Source organism: Cupressus sempervirens, chromosome 11 (genome assembly GCF_028749045.1).
Source record: "Cupressus sempervirens isolate cs-2001-9-10 chromosome 11, ASM2874904v1, whole genome shotgun sequence".
Taxonomy (NCBI): domain Eukaryota; kingdom Viridiplantae; phylum Streptophyta; class Pinopsida; order Cupressales; family Cupressaceae; genus Cupressus; species Cupressus sempervirens.
The window spans coordinates 333,032,632-333,056,574 of NC_143128.1; the positions used below are offsets into that span (position 1 = coordinate 333,032,632).

General features: G+C 33.9%; 1 protein-coding gene and 1 pseudogene across 1 annotated transcript; one reads left to right on the plus strand and one right to left on the minus strand.

Annotated features, from left to right (window-relative positions):
* Positions 1-7,716: 7,716 nt before the first annotated feature.
* LOC149529444 (fumarate hydratase 1, mitochondrial-like) lies at positions 7,717-13,772 on the minus strand. Its single transcript, XM_089810745.1, has 6 exons — positions 13,601-13,772; positions 9,455-9,554; positions 8,982-9,065; positions 8,296-8,394; positions 8,008-8,058; positions 7,717-7,930 (listed from the first exon to the last, which is right to left on the minus strand). The coding sequence occupies exons 3-6, from the start codon at positions 9,060-9,062 to the stop codon at positions 7,856-7,858; spliced, it is 306 nt and encodes a 101-aa protein (XP_089666871.1). The 5' UTR covers positions 9,063-9,065; positions 9,455-9,554; positions 13,601-13,772; the 3' UTR covers positions 7,717-7,855.
* Positions 13,627-23,609, plus strand: LOC149529445 (boron transporter 4-like; annotated as a pseudogene).
* Positions 23,610-23,943: the final 334 nt, after the last annotated feature.

Below are 23,943 nucleotides of genomic sequence, written 5' to 3' on the forward strand. Positions count from 1 at the left end.
GTTACCACCGTCAGATTGGAAAGAGATCCATGGTCATTGATATCTCACTATGTGACATTGCTCAACTTTTATTCTTAGTGACAAAGCGGCATGAAGAAACGTAGATTTAGTGGGACCAGATCTAGCCATAGCTACAAAAAGGAAATACATTGACTTACATTTGCTAGGTTTCATAATTTGGAAGGCTAGAAAGCATAATTGTTAGAAAAGCTAATCCCTTTTAGAGGTCATTAGATCTTGGAAGATATACAGTGTGCACTTTCCCACTTTCTAGAGATGCATGGAAGTTAGTCAGTGCAAGGAAGTGACAATGAGACATGTGCACATAATAGAACACATAGAAGAAAATACAATGATGATAGTAAGGGTTTATAACGATTTAATTGTGGTCATCAATTTGAGATCGATGACTGAGATTCAAAAGGGTGCTGAATGTTATGATATGAATTATTCAATCTTGGCACCAAACAATAGAATATGAAGGATTGAATATTTCTACATAATTTCATGAAGTTACTGGAAGCTAAATAGAAATTGGGCATTTTCAGAAGCATCGTAGATTTAGAATCATCGATGGAGAGGATGCCATGTGTTTGTATCAATGTAATTCCATATTTTATTCTTTATTATGTGACTGTTGCTATGCCAATATTAAGAAAGGATAATAACAAACTATAAATGTAACCTTATTTGATAATGAAGGGGTTGACAAAATTGATGGTGAATTGGTTTATAATTCAATTTACCCTATTTGCTTGTTATGTTTTGTTTTCCATGCATAGATTAGTTCTGCATTAAGAGTTGAAGGACAATTAGATGTGATCCTACTATAATAAGGTGGATTCCATTTCATTTGATATTTGCAGTAGAAGTGATCCCATTTACTTTCCTCATATATGATTCTGCTTCCTCTCTTGTTCATTTCATATCATGTTAGATAGTTTCATTGGGAAATGAAAGATAAATGTATATGAATCTATTAGTTATTGGTTGGATTCCATTTTATTCAAGGCTAATAGTGAAAGCAATTCCATTTGCCCTCATGTTCATATCTCTTCATTCCTCTATTGCATTTAAATGGTAAATCTGCAGTTAGAAGTAGGAGTAGATGTTAGACGAACTTCAAGGTAGCTTGTGATACCCATTTCATTGGGTGTTATAAGTTCCCCAAATATATTTATGCTTGGGGTGTTTGTAGTTATGAACATCCTAGTTTATCCTTTTTTGCTCTCAGGTTAAGAGCATACCCCATATTCTAGTGATCTATTAAAAACACAATTCATTGCATATATTGTATATAAGGGAGTTGTACCTTACAATTTAGAGGGCAATGATATAACACATACATTGACCCATTTTTTGGTAACATCTTTTTGTTTCTTCACATCTTGGGCATCTAGAGTCAAGGTGAAGCCAAGTTAGCAAGAGGGACAAATTATTAACCAACAAAGTTTAAGAAGCACCAGTTTGTTTCTGTAATTGATGATCCTTTGGGACGTTCTCGCAAATCCCACCTAATGTAATTCACGTAGAAGATGTTAGATGCTACATTCACTATAAATTTTAGAGTATTAGAGATGAAGACATTCATAACGATTTAGGTGTTATTTGTAATGGAAACCTAACCTTGACACTTGAGTACACATACTAGAATGAGTTAAATTTGATCAAGTATATGTTATATACGAAATTCGATAATAATGAATGGAGTAGGATTATCCTGAGCAAAGTACATGAAGAGATGTTTTGGGTAGGTGATACACCTATTGTGATTGATAATGATCTAATTCATAAGGTCACTAGATTGAGCAATGAAGGTTGTAATCCAGTAAATAATAGAAATTTAAAGAAGATTGTTGAAACAAATCTAAAAACCAAATTTAATGGAAGAAATATGAAGGTTGAATCTAATTAAGGATACTAGAGTTAGAGTGTTGAACAAGATTATTAGGTACAAGCTTAAACACAATTCAAGGGTAAATTCCATGCTAGCGAGATTTTTACATGCAACATATGTAATGGTTGTTGAATAGAAAAAGGTGAACATGTGCAACATTGTTAGAGTGCAATTGTTGGGCAACATTGCAAAGCTAAAAAAATCTAAGAGTAGGCTTTATATTTGAATCTTTACTAACCCATTTGTTTTTCCATGCAACCAAGCAATTTCTTGGTATGACTAGTTGGAATTGTGATGAATTCACCATGAAGCTGATCACTCAGTGTTACAGGGAAAAATGTGAAGATGTTAGGGACAAGGACATTGACATAATGATGAAGGATGGTCAATTGAAAATGAAGCATAGATACATAGTCCCTTCTAATATGGTAGAGAAATAATAGGATGAAACGTGTTTTATGGTATAGACTGACACAACTTGTATGGAGGCAATGAAACCAAGAGTTAAATTCATAGAGCCTATAGGTTATGAAATGAGTGAAGACTCATTGAAATATATTCCAAGATTATGCTTCAATCTAAAAGGGATACTAAATGCCCTAGATGGGGAACATATTAAGAAAAGATGAACACTAGTAAATTTGAACTCAATTTTTGATGAATTTTGGTTGAAATTTTGACCAAGCAGTCCATGGCAATTTTTCTCGTGGAAATTTTGACCAACTTGTAGGTTGGTCAAAATTTTGACAAATACATTCATCGATTTTTTTTTTGTCTCTGCTAACTCTAATTTGCCATTTTTGGTCAAAATTTTGATCAAATATTAATCGAAAACTTTCAAGAATTGGTCAAAATTTTGACAAAATATGGGTAGAAAAATTTCAAGAATTCATCGAAATTTCCACCAATTTTTGGTCAAAAAATTTCAAGAGTTGGTGGAAATTTTGACCAAATATTGGTAGAAAAATTTCAAGAATTGGTCGAAATGTCCACCAATTTTTGGTCGAAAACTTTCAAGAATTAGTGAAAAATTTGACCAAATATTGGTAGAAAGATTTCAGGAATTGGTCAAAATTCCACCAATTCTCGGTCGAAAACTTTCAACGGGTTGGTCGAAATTTCAAACAATTGTTGGTGGAAAACCATGAGGAGATGGTCGAAATTTTGAACAAACTATGATTTAAAAAAAAAAAATAGAGCAGGTGAATCCCCTGATGAATGCCCGCCCGTGGACTCTCTCTTAGATCATCTTCTTGGAATAGTGCAATTTCGAAAGAGGCTTGGTAGCGGTTGCCATTGTATAGCGCATCTATTCAACAATTTTGAAGTTGATCTAATGGTGAGCCCTCGTCTAGCATTAGGTGGCTACTTGGCACTCTAGCAATTTGTTACGAACCTATCTTGGCTAATGGGAGATTTGATAACAAAAGCTCCTAATGACCCTCTAATAGAATTAGTGCTAGTGTTCAAGAAAGACACATTTTCTAGATTTCGAATATTGGCATTAGCATCCTTTCTATTGGAGGGCCGTGAATCTAGATGCACATCAAGATCTTCCATGACAACAAGGTTTCAACATAAATGGAATCATTGTTGTGTGTAGCATGCTACTTTCGACAATGGGATCTAGCTTGGTACTATCTACATGTTGGTATTCAGGGCTTTGGATTCATCTTCGAGGTGGCAAGCGTAGTTCTTGGAGTAGCATTGTACAATAAATTGGATTCCAATGTCCATGCACATAGAGGACTTGGAATATTCATACTTGTGTTGGGCATCCTTCAGGTTTGTTAATAGATCTGTATATTTTACTTTTTTTCCATAGTTTTTTTAAGAGAAAGATATGAATACTCTAGTCTTATTCCAACACTCGTGGGAATGTGAAGATGGTTGTTTTAGATTGATAGATAAGTGCAAAACCACCACCTCTATTGACACCCTCGAAGTTGCTTGCTATATGGCACATGCCATTACATACTAAAAGCAACCTTTAACATCAGAAAATTAGTTTCTCTTTCACTGGGCATTGCAGAGATGTCATATTGCAATTTGTGCCTTGAAAATTTCAATTCACCTCAATTTTTATGTCATGCCACCCCCTCCATCATTTCTCCTATGCCATCCCCTCGCTGTCCCCTCACCATCAACAAATTAAAGCCCTTGGCCCTCCCATCCCTGTGTCCTCCCATCTCCCAAGCTCCGTGGAACTATAGTTTTGGCAGATTTTTTCATGGAAGCATATGTAATTTTTTAATCTAATTTTTGCCCAAAAAATAGGGGGTTTAATTTCTGGGCTGATTGCTTGAAACTTCATGCTAGCTGCTCACTGAAGGGTTTGACTATTTTTTGCCAGATAAAATAGACTATTTTCCAAAGTTTGTTGGAGTTGACTTTAACCTCATTTTTCGTGCATTTAGAAAACGAAAGGGATTGCTTCTGAGACATTTCAAATATCACCAAAGTTGATCTCAATCCTTCTTCACATGAAGGGTATATTCACAATTTCCAAGTTTTAGCAAGTAAACTGGTAGTACAAATTAAGAAAAATAAACATACTAAAGATCAACTTAAAGAAAATGTAAGAGTCTTGATTTCTTCTCTCAAATCTATGATAAATAGTTCAACTTAGCCATTGAACACAGTAGATAATTGTTTTGACCTTAATTCAAAGAGCAATAAGGATATTACTAGAAAGATCTACAAATAATAGTCCTATGGCAAAGTAGCAAAACAATCAAAGAAATAATAACAAATAGCCTTAAATTTATTGGAGAAGAAAAAAGATATATAGTGAAATTGATATTATTGATATTAAGAGAATGAAGGTCAAAGAAAAGATAGAACAAATAAAAAGGAGTCTATATGAATTAAAGTTCATAAAGACCTCAAAGAAATTATTGCAACAAGTAATGATACACATGTTGCTAAACAAGTTTTTTTGAATGCCAATGAGAACATTTGCCACCTATGGTAAAATAAGTATAGTATGGAAGACGCTTGGACTCAAATAGGATGTTTTAGAGAAAACTAAATTTTAGAAAGGCTACAATCAGCTAAAGGTTGAAATGCAGATGACTGCTTGTCAATTAGTTCAAATGTCCAAGCAAAGGATAATTCTTTGGTTATTGATGTTGATACTATGTAGGAGAATTTCAAGGTGATGATGGAAAAACAAATCTTTGATAAATAGGTTTTGATGTGGGATCAATAAGGAAGCCTATTAATATTGAACTTGTTGTTGCTCATTGTGTTGCTCATCTTTCAATGTTTTGATAACAAAATGTAATATACTAAACATCAAATGACACAAAATCGCAATGGTAAACAACCTTATGAACAGAGAGCACGAAACGATATCAAGCAATATTCAGATGAGCTCAGATGCAAAATAATAAGCAGAGATAACATTTATTTCTTGAATTGATATGATAGTATACACAATCATATGATTGTGCTTCCAAGTACTATGACGGTGTTGAGTCCAATGTATGTATAATGTAGATCGAAAAAGCCTTCCAATTGCCAAAGTTGTTGAAAGTGGTTTTGTAGTTGTACAACTGTATACCTGGTTTAATAGTCACCTGAATTTATGTCTCCCACTATGAATAGTAATTGATGTGTGCCGATGCTTAATTGATCACCTTGAATCACAAATATTATTGCTTGGTCAATGCTGAACTTGACCTATAGTCATGCCTGGAAGGAAATCACTATTGTGATTCTATATCATCAAATACTTCGATATCATTGTTAGAAACCTTGCATGCATATATACATATGTATCCGCCTTTTCCTTGGGTATAGCCAACTCCAAGTAGGATCACCATTACCAATACATTTCCAAGAGTTGATGTGCGACCATGAATAGCCAACAAGTGTGGGTTAAAGTAGTATTTTTCTGAATTCTAAACAATGCATGACCTATTCATAGTAGAGCTGGGCATATGCCTTGCACAATCACATCATAATACTCCAACTTCTACAATGTATGTTTCTCCAAGAATGATCTGTAATGTTGAAACCCTTCAATATCACTGTTCAAGATCAGTTGCTGCTATTGTCCACCGATACCACCGTGAGATTGTGTGATGGAACCTTGAAAAAGAGGTGATTATTGATTGCAACATTGACAATACGAAGAAGATATGTTTTTCCCTATTGCATAGTGAACCTTGTTGTTCCTGTATACATCAAATTTCATTGCTCACTATGTTAATTTTGTTTTGTTAGAAATGGACAAATTGTTTAGAATTAACTATTTTTGATCTATTGAGCTATACCCAATTGAATCCAAAGCCTTTTCTAACAAAAAGAAAATGGGTACCTAATGTATATGTTAGCCATAATGTAAATGAGATATGCAAAAGCTAGACACTATATATAAGTGATACCCCCTGGAGCTAATCATTGTGCATACATGACATATGATAGAACTCATCACTTACATGTGACGTATGCTAGAGCAACTCATTATGGATATGTTACATATGTTGGAGCTAGTCATATATGAGATATGCAAAATCTAGACACTATATATAAGTGACATACACTGGTGCTAGTCATTGTGTAAATGTGACATATGCTAGAACTCATAACTTGTACATGGGATGTATGCTAGAGCAACTTACTATGGATATGTTACATATGTTGGAGCTAGTCACTATATATGTGTGATGTGTAAGAGCTAATCACTTGTGTATATGTGATCTATGCTCAATCCACTCACTCTACAAACTGGAGAATTATGCAATGGTATGCCTTGTGTATATTTGTGATGAATGGTCAAGACTTAAAGGTGAAATCAAAGATCTTGTATAAGAGAAGAGTGAACTCCCTCTAACATTCAAGGAGGGACTAAAAAACCTTTGATTTCCCATGAGGGACACATAGGTAGGGATATCAAGAATAAACCCTTGAAGCATAGGTTTAGGCCTAGCGGGGACCCTAGCCTCAAGAGGTTACCACCTTTGAGTGTAAGCATATGTGGTAGCATAGAGTTGTCACCACCATAGTGATTGAAGAAATCATAAACCCCACACTTCTAAACTAGAACAAACATTTTTGGTTGATTAAGTTGGTACTTGTTGTGAATTGAAAAAAATTAGTAGTAGTTATAGGGCATTTGTTAAATATCCAGATTCCACATTGTTATGTTTATTGGTTATTTACAAGAGTATTTATTTTGTGAAGCAAACAATAGTGTGTTTTGAATCTCAAACATCTGAAACATTTCTTGAGAGTCAAAGTAATCATGAAATCAAAAATACCCATTGAGTCTTTGAGGATGCTTCAGAGCACCCCTTCCATCTTGTCAAACACTTTACTAACAGTCTTTAACTTTTTCAATCAATTTAGTAATGATTTGGCTCAGCCAAGTCTTAACTCATGACCTTCATGATGACTCCAGTTTTCACAGAACAGTATATTTTTTTAACTCTATTTTCTTTTAAGAAGCTTAACTTGTGGCAATATCTTTTCTCTCTAAATTTTCATCTTAACCAACCTAATTGCACTATCCTCACCAAGTAGTTATTGAGTTAGACATGTACTAATGATGAAGTACAAGAAGAAATGTTTACATTTTTAATGTACTAGACATGTATACCATGCTACTAGTGAGAGAACATTGTTGCCTATCAGTGAAATTTGCTAGCTAGAATGGGGACTAGAGATACAGCTGCAGCAAATAGCGGAGAAGAAATGATTTATAGAAACTCTTCATTGTAATAAGGCATCTACCAAACTTAAAAACTAAGCATGTACAGTTCATAGTTCTCAAAACATCACAGAAAATTCAATTGATGGGATGAGAAAACTTGAGATATAACAATAGGTAATCCCTAAGAAATTATTAAAAAGGTGACGAGATCTTGAATAACGTATCTATTCAAGTATTATGTTTTCCTTATAATAGTTGAACAATAAATTACTTTTGAGAAAGTCCAGAAGAAGGCCTGCTTACTCCAACAATAAAAAATCTTCCCCCTTTTTTGTGTTGAGACCAGTTCCAACTGCCATCCCTCCTTGCACAAGCTGTCATAGCAAGTATGATTAGTCAAAAAAATTATATGAATGTGTCACAGACATTGTAAAAATTGTGATCATTATACCTGATACATGGGAGGTAATGTGTTCGTGACACGTTGAATGCCATATTTCACCTGTATATTTATGACATAATCAAAACTCAAAAACTAAGGCTTCTGCTTAAATATCAACAAATGTTTTCATCATACTTCCCTCAGAGAAAATGTTGTGTTTGATTTATACCTCCAACCCATTACCATAAAGTCTAGGTCTCAAGGACATTCACAAGAGGAATTTTACAAAAGGAATTCTAGAAATAAGTAAACTGAAGATATTATACAGAAACTAGTAGAAAGGTTTCAGAATGACACCTGTGTAGCATAGCCACTAAATTCTTGTCCAAGTGTTAGAGGTGTTGCATCTTGAGTATGTGTACGCCCAATCTTCACAATATCTTTAAATTCACCAACCTGTTTTCAACATGTCAAAATTACAGTACATGTGACATAAAAATTTTGCAAACTGTTTATTGCATTGACTGTTTGCAATACAATAATCTGAGTCAGAACAACAAACACAGACAATCAATACAGTCAATGTAAAACAAACAATTCAATCAGAGATATCAATAGCTACGGGAACCCCAAGTTAAAGATGAACAACCAAGAGGATGCAATGGAGAAGAGAAAGCAAGTAAATGGAGATTGAGTGATCAAAGGACGCATTTCTATGACAACTAATTCTATGTAAATGTGGTTAGAGAGAAATCCAGGTATTAAAAAATTTGCATACCTACCAATGTAGATAAAAGGAAAATTACCAACCTGAACAAAATGTTGTGCATCTAATACCGACAAAAACTGGAAAGTGAATAACAGTATGTGAAATTGATTTGTCCAAGAGGTCGAATAATTGAAAATCCATAATTTCCAAAATAGAAAACCAGCTAAATTTCTATAGAAATCAAAAGTAAAGACCAATTCAAACAAATCTATCTGGACCAAAAAGTATATAAATGTAACTGCAAAACTATCTCTTGACTAGCCAGACTTTGTACCTTTACATCCAGTGCAGCATGTAGTTGCTTCAAATTTGGTATGAATTTTGAATTCATTTCAACTGCTGCAGCAATATGCATAACCTGTCAGGATTCCAATCAATATCAATTTAAAGAGCATGAAACAGTAAGTGACTTGAAATAACCACAACATAGTCATTTTCATAAAGGGTACAAGCACACAAAAACCACAGAGATTTTAGTATAATGTTGAATATGCAACTCTAATTGTAGTAATGATTCTAACTCATGATTTTAAAACAAAAAACCATTTGCCAGGTAGCTATTGTCTGTTATGTAGCAAATTCAATCATCGGGTTGTCAACCTGTGATTAAGTATTCAACATGTAGCTTCCCTATAAACCAAGAGACAACTGAAGTCTAATTATTACACACCACAAGTATATATAATCCTTCAGATAATTGTAGTCTAATTATAATGCAGACTGCAAGTAGATATAAAGCATATGTACCTTTTGGTAAATAGAAATTGGATTCTAGTCCAACGATGTCCTATGTGCTGTTAATGCTGGTGGAGGAAATCTTCTGTACTGTTAACGTTGCTGCAAATCTCTGGACAACAGAATATGGCACATAGTCACCATAAATAGTGTAACATATGTACATCTTTGATTAAATTACAATCAAAGACCAATAACAGCAAAAGAACATCTATGTGATTGCAAATTTCAGAAACTACAACTACATTCATTTTACTAATATCCAAATTTCAGCTTACATCATATAGTAATTGCTTCAGCATGAGATATTCAAAGGTCATGAGAAAGAGAGTCTCAACTCAATACAGTACAGGCAGACAAATAAAGGATATGGTCTCAAAATCAATACCAAGGATGGTACGGATATTTACCAGTAGATACAGAAAAGCCTTGCCTATACAAAATTATACAATGAGAACATATTACAGAGCTCAGAGTTTGAACACATTTCAAATGAAATATCGTGCCTGTATAAAGGAGACACTGCAAATTCAAAGAGGCCCGATGTGCAGGAAGAAGCTCTCATTCACAGGAGACAATAATTCAGATATACAAAAATGAAGGTCTTTTCAGAACGTTGTGACTTATGAGCTATTCAGAACTCAACAACCCTCAATAGGGTGCTTTCCACATTCATGGTTATTCTAAATATGGAAGATCACTGCAAGGTAAAAGCTATAGCATCTCCTCAATTCTTGTTACTGCTCAGCCTATTACAGTTCCATCAAGTTGAATGTAAGAGGATGGCCAATAGCTCAGGGTTAGAGTCGTATAACAACCATCTAAAATATATTGTTTTAAAAGAATTTATGCATTGAAAATTCTTACTTCAAAGAATAATGGAACTTGATTAATGACTTAAGTTCGAGCTTTTTGCCTCCATTGTTTCTATTTGACTCCTAAGCACCAATTCACAAGTTGTTTTGTTACAACTTTTTCAGAACCAATTTTAGATTTTATTTACTACTTGGGTACCCGTACATATGCTTGTTTATGTATCAGAGTGACAAGAATGTGTAGTGCCTTGTAGGTGTGGACATGAGTTCTGCTATAAGTGGTACAGGATAGACAAATGGACGCCCAAATTGCTCTTGCCCTCGAGCCACTGAGAACTGCCTCACCGTAGATTGAATTGAATGGCCCTGCTCCAGTAACTGGTTTCTGTATAGAATTTACAAAAGCTTAAGTTGTATATGGATTTATGTTTCTTGTATATGCATTAAGGACAACTTACTCTTTTGGATGAGGTCCCCCATGCATGGCTATAATAGGTGCGACTGATTTTTGAAGATAGAAAAAATGCTTCAGGTGGAAAAACGTGAATTCGATTGGAGGAGATTCAATTAAAATATTATGAAGGACCCTATAGGAACCTGGGTAAGACCAGGTTCAATTACAGAACGTACAAAATCTGAACAATCAAGCACCCGAGAAAAGCAAATTAGGAGAAATCAAATGCCCAAGAAAAGCAAGTTAGTCATAGGAATAAGAAAAGTCCGAACAATCAGAAACCCATGAAAAATAAATTAAGAAAAACGGGAACATGTAAATCTGAACAATTAGAAAGTCAAGAAAACCAAATTGGGGGAAAATAGAATCAGAAATTCACTCCATCGAGGCACGTCAGTGAGGGCTGCAATTATCTTCTGGGTATCTTCGTGAAAGCTGTAGGATAACATCGGTACTTTTTAAATATAAATGCCTAAGAATCTATGTAAAGAAAACATCACCATGAAGAAAATATAAGAGAGTTACAGTTAACGCCATTTCCTTCCTTTCAGGATCAGGATTTGGCCGCTTCATAGCATTTTGTAAATCTGCAAACTAATGTTCTTATTAGGGTTTGTGGTTGCTATCATCTGAAGTTCGTATTATGTATCTTAGGCTCGCATTCATATCACACAGGAAATCCTATTGTGATCTGACTCTAGGATACGTCCTAAGGATTGCTGCTTGTTTTCTATACATTAACTGAAGACAAGTATGTTCGACAGTAATAACAAACTGTGCACCTCACAGCACAAAATGAAATGAACATATTTAATTCAAATGGTGCAACCAAATTTCACGAAGGAGGAAACCCAAACATCTTTGGAAACTTTATAAAGCCTTCGTTAAATGTTTATCAACATGTTGACATGGATATCATCAGTTTTCTGTAACTGCCCAACTTTATTTCTACACCCTTTCAAAAGTCCTTTAAATTCGATCTTTCCATATTTATATTTAACTGTATCTTTGTTCTTAATAGATTTAGAAATAGCTTTAATAACAGATTCAGTGAATATTAAAAATAAATGTTTCTCTATGACTATTTATTGAATCATGTGGTTGAAGTATAAACAATTATGGTTTGAATAGGCTATTAAATTGATGACAGTACTTTGCAGAAGACCCGAGTCATCAATTGAACATTTTATGACTCAGGTGTCTTGGTTGCCATAACCTGCAATCACAAATACTGAATATTATATTCAATAATTATATTGAATATAGCCATGCTCATTGGAATTTGTCCTGCATCACTGTATGGGGAAAATGTATAGACCATCTGTATTTGCAATCATGTTCCTTCTCATCTCGAACAGTCATAATTACTCTTCCCTTCAGTTTTTATTCATAAGTCATCCCCAAATTTGAGAAATTTCATTACCACGTCTCCTTTTGTTATGTTGAATTAGAATTTCTATTAATAAAGTTCAAAGGTGCACAATTCACAAAAAGAAAATTGAAGGAGGATGCAAGATCACTCCTGAAAAGATCGTAGAGAGGGTCTACGAAAATTATGTTCAACATAGCCCGAGTCCAGTTCTAGTGGAAGTGCATAATCTGTACACTGTTTTTGTTGGACACAAGTAACAAATGGGGGAACTACCTCATAGTGACCGAGGCATGTATTTTATAGACATTGAGCCCAGATCTTGGAGAATGTTAAGGTATAAAGGAATGAGGAATGTTAATTTGTACATGAATGATGTACATAGTTGGCCCGAGCTCAAACTAACTTGTAAAGCACAACTGATTCATCAAAAGCCATGTTACCAGTTCAATCAACATGTCAGTTCAACAGTTCCAGTGAAAGCCAATACTTGAGCAGGGGTATTGCAGTGACTAAGGTCTGCCACGACTCCCTTGAAATTTGCAAATCATAAAGATTCAATTCAGAAGCCAGAGGTGACATTTTAATCATCGAGGAGAGAGGTTGACCAATCCCTCCTGCTGGTCCAAGAATAGCAAACCTTGAATAGCGGTGGCTGAACATGCACAAACCTCCCTATAGCACTTTTCTTCTTTCTCATCCTTGAACTACCAAAAGACACTTGAAATGCCCCATTGATCTCCTGGCCAAACTAAGTTGTTTGCGAATTACTACCTCAAAGGACACATAAACCTGTAATGGTATTTCTAACTGATAGTCTCTGTGCAGGTAGATGTGATGGTAATCCTGTGACGCGAAAGTGACTCTTCCTTGCATTCAACTAAGGTTGAATTTTAGACACCACATTTATAGACAGAGTAGCAATAGCCATTGGAATTTCCAGAGACAAAACAGGTTTTTTGAAACAGGGCGATGTTATATTCAACACTGGCAGGCGAGAGATAAACAGAGTAACAAAGTACAGAAAGAAGAAATAATTCTCATGAAAATGCAATTTTTGACAACTAAAAGAAGATTCATCTTCTAAAATCTGGTTAAACCGAAGGAGAAATAACACTGGGGCTAGAAAATTTAAAATTTACTAAACCGAGCTAACTATGTAAGAGCAAAAAGGTGATATGGTGAAGATTTCATAGCAGAGGACCACACTTTGAATAGAGAGCTTGTTAAGCCCCTAAATGAATCTATAGATTTATCTGCACATACCTTACAGCCCTAATTCAGTAACGATGTTGCAAGTGAATCCAACGTTTAAGGCAGAGGTATGAGAGGCCAAATTTGAACAATAACCTAATTTCAGCTGAGGCTGGAAAGAGCTCATTTGAAACCAAAAACATGCCACAAGGAAGACAGAAACAAATATGGGCAACAGATTCGCACATACCTATGAGTTCAGCCTGGGTGAAATGCATGTGAAGCGAAATCAAATAATGGGTGAGAGAATGTGAGGAAGAACTCACAGAGAGAGTTTGTACATTGAGAAATAATGACGGATATAATCGTTGAAAGGAGCTCCTGCTGTACAAGAAACAATCTGCCCTTGTTTTTCTGGGACCACAATTTGGTTAGTTGGGGATGTTCCAGCATGTCGTTAATGGCGGCGCATAGTCGAACTGTCGCTTCCACACTGGAACCTCCCCAACTGAACAAAATGTGCTCGCAGTCTCAGTCTCCCGCCATTCTTCACCAATGGCCGCCGCTTCTCCCACTCCAAACCAGAATCATAATAAAATTTCGCCGGATTTATAGAAAATCCCAGTCACCGCTCCACCGCTATTCAGCCGACGAATTCCCCCACCCCATTGCCATGCACAGTTCGTTCACACTGCATTGCTGCTGATGAACTATCAGTCTCGCGCCTTTTCAGTCGGTCACTGGAATTCTTGGTAATGTAAGAATTCAAAGATTAAAAGTACTAGAGTATAATATTTTTTTAAGAGTAAAATAATTTATTGTTTATATTAATTTTCACTCATAATATTTTTGTCTTTTATTTAATTTATTTTTTAACACAAAAATGGTATTTCCAATAATTTTTTTAAGTTACTTTGATTCAAATTTAAAAATAAATTATTATTTTATTTAACTTATTGAATATATTTTAAAAATATATTATTATTTTATTTGAATTGTGGTATGATATATAAACTTTTCTTATTGAATTTTAGTTTTAATAATTTATTTGCAAAGATTTTGTTTTCTTAAAAATCTAAATTTAAATAAATTATTTTATGATTTCTATCAATGAGTCTTAAACAATAATATTTCTTCGACCTAAAAATTAATACATTTTTTTCAAATAAAGTATTAAGTCAAAAGGCCCTTGGTCTATTGGTAAAGTTGAAAGACTCACTAAAGGATAACTTGCTTTAGTGAAAGAAAAATTATTGTTTAAGAGTAAAACAATTTTATTACTATAATAAGATTGTTGACTAATGTTATTGTTGGAATTTGGTTGATTGTATAGTATTAAAAAATAATAATTTTGTGACATAATTAGGATCATTAAATAAATTAAATTGTTAAAAGAAACTATTCACTAGTTACAAAAATAAGTAGTATAATGAAAATGATGGAAATTCAAAACTGAACCATGGACTAATATCATCTACAATTTTATCAATCAATTGAAACATTTTCCATCTAGAAAATAAAGTCAAATAACTTAAATGATATGCAAAATTTACATGTATAAAAATAACAAACATAAACCTTAAGTAAAATTTGAATCCTATTAAAAAGTTTGAACTAAACATTTAGATATATTTCTTTCGAACATATAATAAAATCATTGATTATGTGAGACCCCTCCTCTTGAACACTTAGAGCAAGTCTTAAATTTTCAAATATGTTTTCCTAGAGGAGATTAGAGTGGAGTAGAAGAGTGAAATGAAGTGTTAAAATGGGTACATATTATAGTTCCTTGTCAAATTTAATAAAATTGTACTAACACTTATATTTTCCTTGTTTTAGCAACTCCATGATAATACATTTTAAAATAGTAGCTAAAAGGGTTTTGAGCATCCTTATATTTAATTGTGGCATTCTAGTATTTCAAGTATCCTGTTATTAAACCCCTATAAGATATCGAGTGTTGACAAATTATGAGACTAGGTTTTAAGTTTATAATGTATTGATATGATCGTTATAAGTTAATTCATGAATTGATGATGATGAAACCATGGTACCTCATTTTTCATTTATAGATACTTAAATTGAATGCTTATTATTGTAGTATAGCTTAGTACGTAACCTCATGGAAATTGTTACAAATTGGGGATGGAATTTGTATTAAGGTAAGAAGTTCTACTAGAAAAACTTGATGGTAGGTATTGAATGATAATTATGGTACACATAGTTCCAAAGGGGTGTTATATTGAAATATGTTAATTCTTATATTGTGGTAACCATTGCTCGTCTAAGTGAGAATGTTAATTAGAAGCTAAATGTTTGATTTAGGCTACTTTTATGTACTATATATATATATATATTCTTTATATATTTGGATGATTATCTAATGAGGGAAATTGAATTAGAGATTAATAAGAATCAATAGGTGAATTATGTGTCAAAGTAGAAATTGAGGTTTGTTAGATAGTATATGATGATTGGATTCTCGCATACACTTTAAAGTTTAATTATGGATGGATGAGAATTGACATATAAATTATGTTTTAAAATTGCAATTTTATATTGATAGTGATAATTGAATTGTGATTAGAATCAGGATGTCATGTGAATTATGTCTTAAAGTCAAATATTGATATCAATAAGTATTATGTGATGTTCAAATTTTGGAAGTGTTTTAGATGAGAATTAGATTATGAACATTGCCTTAGAAATGGAAGAGTTATTTGATTATGAATTATGAATGCCAATGTTTCAATTTAAATATTGTAAAATTGAATTTATATATAAAATTTCCTTGGACTATTGATACTTGGATTTAGTGTGCTGACAATTGACCATGGAATTCAATCAGAGAACCAAGGTTAGACCTATGTGAAAATTGTGAAGCCAAGGTTTAATCTTATAAGGAGATTAAAACCTTGGTGTCTTCTATTTTGTTTGTAAATGTAATTGGAATGAATGTTATTAGATTAGATTGTAATATGTGACTGGACATGCCACATATAATTGCGAAGTGTATTTTGTAGTGTCGTTTGACACTTGCATTGTGTATGTGTTAGTGACATGTCTACTAGGGTTGACAAGAGTTACCACAACCTAGAGTAGACCTAGTAGGATGCTTAGGTAAACCCACTTGTTTAGAAGTACTTAAGTGTGGTACCATCAACACAAAATCATAGATAAACTTTAAGTGGACTTTAGAGGACCTAAAAGTGACCCTAAGGTTCCAATTAAGTAAAAATTAGCTAACCATGTGGGGGTACTATGAGTTATGGGTTAGATTATGGCCATAGGGATGTCCAGATCACATTTATGACACTCCAAAAGTACCACTTTTCAAAAGTGGCAAAAATGGAGAAGACCATTTGCATTTTACTTATTCCAAACTCTTGGTTAAAAAGTCTCATTAATGAGAGGATACAATATGGAAGGGCAAGGACATGTAGTCATTTTCACATTTATGGTTAGTAGTTGGGTGGGATGTTGGGGACCTTTTTAGTGAATCTTGGTAAGACTTAGAGGTTGTTCACCCACTCTCTAGTTTTAGAGACAATAGGGTTTGAAGATTGGAGCAAAAAGATAGGACTCTTCTCAACCTTTCATTCCATCACATTTTGAGTAAAGTTGGTGGTTCTTGCCAAGGTTGTTCTTCATTTTTGCAATAGATTAGCATGTGGAAGATCTTGTTAAGTATTTCTTTCATTTTATGTGTTGTTGTTTTGGGTGCTTGTAAAGGGTTGGGAAATGTTGTTTTAAATCTTGTTTTTCTTGAATTTTAGTTAAGGGATTGTTCATAGATGTTAAGGTATTACTCACCCTTGGAAAGGGAAGAAGTGGCCTTGTGGGGTGATGGGGTTAGTTGTGACCTCCATGAAAGTGTAGAGTCTCTTCTTATGGAGAAGAGGGAAAATAAATAAGGTGTATGTGTTGGCATCTCTAATCTCTATTTTCTTTTAGTGTCAATCACTTAGTCATTTACAAGGCAGAGTCAAATGGTCATCACTGTGACCAAGCTACTCTACATAGGCTAATTCATGCACATAAGCTAGTATGTACTGAGAAATTGTATAGAAGCCAAGTAAAGTATGGTATATGGACTGAGCTCTTTTAATAACCGAGCAAGTTATTAGCGATGAAGTATAATTCCAAATATATAAGTATCGAGTGATATAGTATGTGTCGAACAAACTATATGTCAAGCATCAGGAAGTTAATAAAGGCCAAGCAACACCAATGTCAAGCACCTAGTAATAGTAGAGGTCGAGCAATGTAGAGTTTATATAAAAGTTAGGGATGAAATAGAGTTTTAGGAAAAACAATTATCAAGCCAACTTGGAAGGTATTTTTAGTTTTAAAGAGGTTGTTATAAAACATTTAATACTTGTTGAAGTTGTTACAAAACATTTCCATGGCATGGATCACATATCCCCATGTGTATGTTCAACGATTAGGATGAAGAGGCAAAACATGGAAACATCTAGAAGACTCTTCATGGACTCTTTATAAAGTGATGATCTTAACCTAGATTTAGAGGATGTGAGAGTTGAGAAAGCGGTTGTATGCATGCATGTGAAAAACGAAGAAGGAGATCAAAAGTCATTCAAGGGTTCTATTATCATCTAATAGAACAAGTGACTTATTCATAAGGAGTGAAAGTAGAAGGGAAAGACGAGAGTATTAGATCAGAGGAGAGGATCAATTAGTAAGGAGAAGACTCAAAATTAGCTTGCTAAGAAAACTGAGAGTCAAGTACTGAGTCAGTTTTAACAGACTTGAATAAGGGTAAATCTCTTAATAGAGTGGTCTTAACAGATCTTTGTAAATCTCCTAATAGATTCCTTACTTAATTGTAAGTGTCAAATCCTCTAACTAGGTGAAACCTAACAGTTTCTTAAGTCTTTAACACGATAGATTCCTCACAAAGTAGATCCTATATTATGGTCATACATTATAACCTTAATTGGTTAATTTTATTACTGCAGTAGTGAAGATTTGTGGGTGTCATCCCCACCCTAGTTTTACCTTCACCTTGGAGGGTTTCTGGGTAACAAATATTGTGTCATGTGATTTTACTTTCATGCATGAAATTGAATTGATTTACATATTACAATAAGTTTACATTTATTGTATTACATGCATAAGTTATTATTGGATGTGGATGAATTTGAGAAAATGTATAAATTGTTATAGATCCAGATTCACCCCCCCCCGTATCTAGTTTACTCCTCCATAAATCAACAATTGGTATCAGAGCATTGGTTCTCTAAAGGAAGTTTAAAGGCTTGGAGATTAGATATTGGAAGATGGAGGCTTTCAAACTGGATAAGACTATTGACAATCAGGTGATCAACATCCAACTCACACTATAGAAGTTAGAACAGGCAAGACAAGATCTGAAGGATTCTCTAAAAAGGAGAAAGGAAATTTCCATATATATAAAGAAATTATCTTATGAAGAAGTTGAAACTAAAGGATTATTTGATCCAATCAATCCTAATGACAAAGCATTTGTTGAACCACTAGAACAGAACAAACTCCTCAATGAAGAGATAAGAGCACTGAAGAGAGAACATGGAATCCAATTAGTGAGACTATGTGAAGTGACTGAACACAAAAAGAAAGCTAAAGAAGACAAAATAATGGAAGAAGATGACAAGAGGGTAATGGCGACCAAACTAGAAGAAAGGTTATTAGATGTGTAGAAGCTCACAAATACACAAATGGATTTGATGAATCGACTAATGACTACAAATCAGATACTAAATCACAAAGATATGGATATTGCCAACCTGAAATCTCACAATGAGATATTGACGAATGAATTGAATAATGAGAATGAATCTATGGAGCAATTCAACAAATCAAAGAAAGTAATAAAATATTTTAAAGAAATTATGAAGTCATCAAGTTGTTCCAATGGGTCAGGACATTTATGTGCTAAGAAAGAAGTATCATCCATGAATGAAGAAATGAGAAATATAAAACCCAAAGACAAACCATCTTGCTATCACTATGGAAAAATTGGTCATACTATAAATATCTATCGAAGCAAACATGGCATGAAAAACTCTAAACCTAAGTTTATTGGTTACTATTTTCATTGCAAGAAACAAGGACAATTGTTGATCTCAGATTGGTTTTGACAAGTGAGTGTCAACACACTCAAGCCATTTACTCAGTTCATGCCAAATAGTAATGCATGCCAATTACAACATATAAATATTAGACCATGCTGAGTGATTCAAGAGCTGAGTGAACAGTGGATGCCAAGCAGTGTAGGTGTTGAGTCAGAGCAGAAATATATTGCATGCCGAGCATCAGAGACTTCATATGCCGAGTGACATCGATTGGACATATTTGTTTGTAATGGCACAAACAACTATGTAAACCATTTTTCAGTTGACCTAAGGATATATTACGATCTTTTGGAGATAAGGATGAATCTATATGTGGATTCTCTATGCAATTGCATGCAACTAATCAGAAAATGGGAAGGTGTAAGCGGCAATATGGATGAATCTCAGCAATAGATTCATATCTAACCCTAAGTCTCCTAGTCTTCTTAAGGAGGACAAAACCCTAAACTTCATATGAGTGTGTAAGGGATTGAAGGAGGAGAATAGAGAAGTTTGCATGCGCAAATAAAGCATTCATGGTGACTTAGAAGTTATGAAGAAGAAATGAATTATAGAATCAGTTAGAGAAGAATGGAGGATAGAGAGAAAGATACAACAGTGAGACATCTGAACAATCAAGCACAAAAGAAAAGAGAATTAGGAGAAATCAAATGCCCAAGAAAAGCAAGTTAGGAGAACATAGGAATAAGAAAAGTTTGAACAATAGAAATCCATTAAAAGTAAATTAAGAAAAATAGGAACATGTAAATTTGAACAATTAGAAAGTCAAGAAAACCAAATAGGGGAAAAATAGGATAAAAAATTCACTCCATCGAGGCACATCAGCGAGGATTCCAATTATCTTTTGGGTATCTTCGTGAAAGTTTTAGGATAACATCTTTACTTTTTCTATGTAAATGCCTAAGAATATATGTAAAGAAAACATCACAATGAAGAAAATATAAGAATGTTACAGTTAACACCATTTCCTTCTTTTCAAGGTCAGGATTGGCCCGCTTCATGGCATTTTGTAAATTTGTAAACTAATGTTCTTATTAGGGTTTGTGAGTGCTATCATCTATAGTTCATATTATGTATCTTAGGCTCTCATTCATATCACACAAGAAATATGACTATGATCTGACTCTAGAATACGTCTTAAGGATTGCTGCTTGTTTTCTATACAATAACTGAAGACAAGTATGTTCGACACTAATAACAAACTGTGCACCTCACAACACAAAATGAAACAAACATATTTAACTCAAATGGTGCAACCAAATTTCACGAAGGAGGAAAACCAAATGTCTTTGGAAACTTTCTAAAGCCCCATTTTAAATGTTTATCAACATGTTGACATGGATATCATTAGTTTTCTATAATTGCCCAATGTTATTTCTACACCCTTCTAAAAGTCCTTTAAATTCGATCTTTCCATATTTATATTTAACTGTATCTTTGTTTGTAATAGATTTAGAAGTAGCTTTAATAATAGATTCAATGAATATTAAAAATAAATGTTTCTCTATGACTATTTATTGGATCATGTGGTTGAAGTATAAACAATTATGGTTTGAATAGGCTATTAAGTTGATGATAGTACTTCACAAAAGAGCCGAGTCATCAATTGAACATTTTATGACTTAGGTGCCTTGGTTGCCATAACCTACAATCACAAATACTGAATATTATATTCAGTGATTATATTGAATATAGCCATGCTCATTGGAATTTGTTCTGCATCGCTATATGGGGAAAATGTATAGACCATATATATTTGTAATCATGTTCCTTCTCATCTTGAACAATCATAATTACTCTTCCCTTGAGTTTGTATTCATAAGTCATCCCCAAATGTGAGAAATTTCATTACCATGTCTCCTTTTGTTATGTTGAATGAGAATTTCTATTAATAAAGTTCAAAGGTGCACAATTCACAAAAGGAAAATTGGAGGAGGATACAAGATCACTATTGAAAAGATCGTAGAGAGGGTCTACAAAAATTATGTTCAACATAGCTTGAGTCCAGTTCTAGTGGAAGTGCATAATCTGTACACTATTTTTGTTGGACACAAGTAACAAATGGGGGAACTACCTCATAGTGACCGAGGCATGTATTTTATAGACATTGAGCCTAAATCTTGGAGAATGTTAAGGTATAAAGGAATGAGGAATGTTAATTTGTACAAGAATGATGTACATAGTTGGCTCGAGCTCAAACTAACTTGTAAAGCACAACTGATTCATTAAAAGCCATGTGACTAGTTCAATCAACATGTCAGTTCAATAGTTCCAGTGAAGCCAATACTTCAGCAGGGGCATTGTAGTGACTATTCAATCAACATGTCAGTTCAATAGTTCTAGTGAAAGCCAATACTTGAGCAGGGGCATTGTAGTGACTCATGTCTACCATGACTCCATTAACATTTGAAAATGATAAAGATTCAATTCATAAGCCAGAGGTGACATTTTAATTAGCAAGGAGAGAGAAGATTTCATAGTAGAGGACCACACTTTGAATAGAGAGCTTGCTAAGCTTGTGAAAGCACGTACATTTCATAAAATAAATGGACAATCCAAATCTAAAACATGGCCAAAAGCGAAGCCCCTAAATGAATCTAAAGATTTAATTTGCACATGCCTAACAACCCTAATTTAGTAGCAATGTTCCAAGTAAATCCAACATTTAAGGTAGAGGTATGAAAGGCCAAATTTGAACAATGACCAAGAGGAGAAACAATTTTATGAAGGTATTCTTCCTTATTGAACATGATCTCTGTTGCCTACATGTTCAATATTCCTAAGAGGAGCTACCAAATTATGTAATTTGCAATTTTCATCTACTTCTCTTATTTCAGAGTCAGTAAACATATTGGATGTTGTAAGTAGGTTGGTTGTGAGGTTTTATAACAGATTGCAGAGTTCCATTGATGATTGTAGTTTGGACAACTATGTCATACTATGCATCAGACAAAGTACCTTCAGGCATCCCTAGAAGACTCTCTAGTCCTAGGCCATGGTATCCTAGAGCTTCATCTAATTGGACAGTTAGTAAGGTAATTGGATTCAAAGTTTTCGCAAGGAGGATCATGGATTCTTGTAAGTGAGTTGATGGATCAATACCCTTCTTTTGATAGGATATGCTTGATGTACCCCCCTTGTACATTTTGGCAGCATTTATACCTACTATTATGATTGCAGGACTTTGTTTCTTTGATCATAGCATGACATCCCAAATGGCCCAACAGAAAGAATTCAATCTGAAAAAATCCATCAACTTACCATTATGACATTCTTTTGCTAGGATTCATGGTGGGTTCTATTGATACCTCTCTTAAGACTTAAGAATTGATGTCAGTATTTTCTATGTAAGTAAAATCCTAACTATTGCTACTACAAATGACCTAGCTAGCCTTTACATTCCTTCTTTTAGGTGTTTCTATGTGTGTTGATTGGTATTCCTCCTTCAAGTGGTGTTTTGCCACAATCTCCTATGCACACTAGAAGTCTTGCAGTATTGAAACATTAGGTGATTTTAACTTCCACACAAGTTAAATTTTTAGAGTGAACAAACCCTTTGCATTAAGTAATGAAGAATTGATCCTTTCTCAAGAAAATAATGAAGAGGCATTGTTGTGTTAAGTCTTTTGTAGTTCTATTTATAGTGTCTCATTTCGACCTGTTCATGTAGATGATCCAAAAAAAATGGTACAAAGAGCAAAGAGAAGCATTGAACAACAAGCTAGTACAACAGAGATTTATGGTAATATGCATAAGGTGTTCATCAAAATGGAGTAGAACGGGCTTGTCTATTTAATTAGTTAATTCTTTGATCTACTATTTTAACTTGATTTTGGTGGGCTAGCTAGAATTTCATTCATATCTCTTAATTGAAAACTTATTTTTCATGTAGACCTCAAAGGATTTCCATGAACTTAAGGATCTAAAAATGTTAGTCCTCAAGAGTATAGGAAATGAAATGGATGGAAATGCTTTTGATCCTGAAAAGCATATTGAAGCATATCTTCTAGTGAGAGTGAAAGAACAATGGCTGAGCAATTTAATGTAGTCTATTCTTTTGGCTAGATCTTTAGGATTGATGCCTGCCATTAAAATGGTTCCTAATTATATCTTATGGGGTTACTTTTCTTACATGGCAATAGAGAGCTTACTAGGAAATCAATTTTGGCAAAGGTGTTGGAAATATAAGAGGAGTAAGTGAGAGGGGAGGGGTGAATTGGTTACTACTAAAATAAATCTCAGATCCCTTTTGATGTCAGTACAAAATGCAAACAAATAACTGAATATTGCTAAAGCTCGATAAACACACATAATGCTATAACTCGATAATAATTGGATTAGCTCAATAAAAGATTAACTTAAGAACCATTAGATGTTATCTGAGATTACCATTACTTTAACTTAGTTGCAAACACATAAAGAAAATAGTATGAACACATTTGACACCAGGATTTAACATGGAAACCCAATTTGGAAAAAGCCACCAATAGCAACTAGCTACTATTTTTCACCCTTTTGAAGTGAGCCCTCTTAGG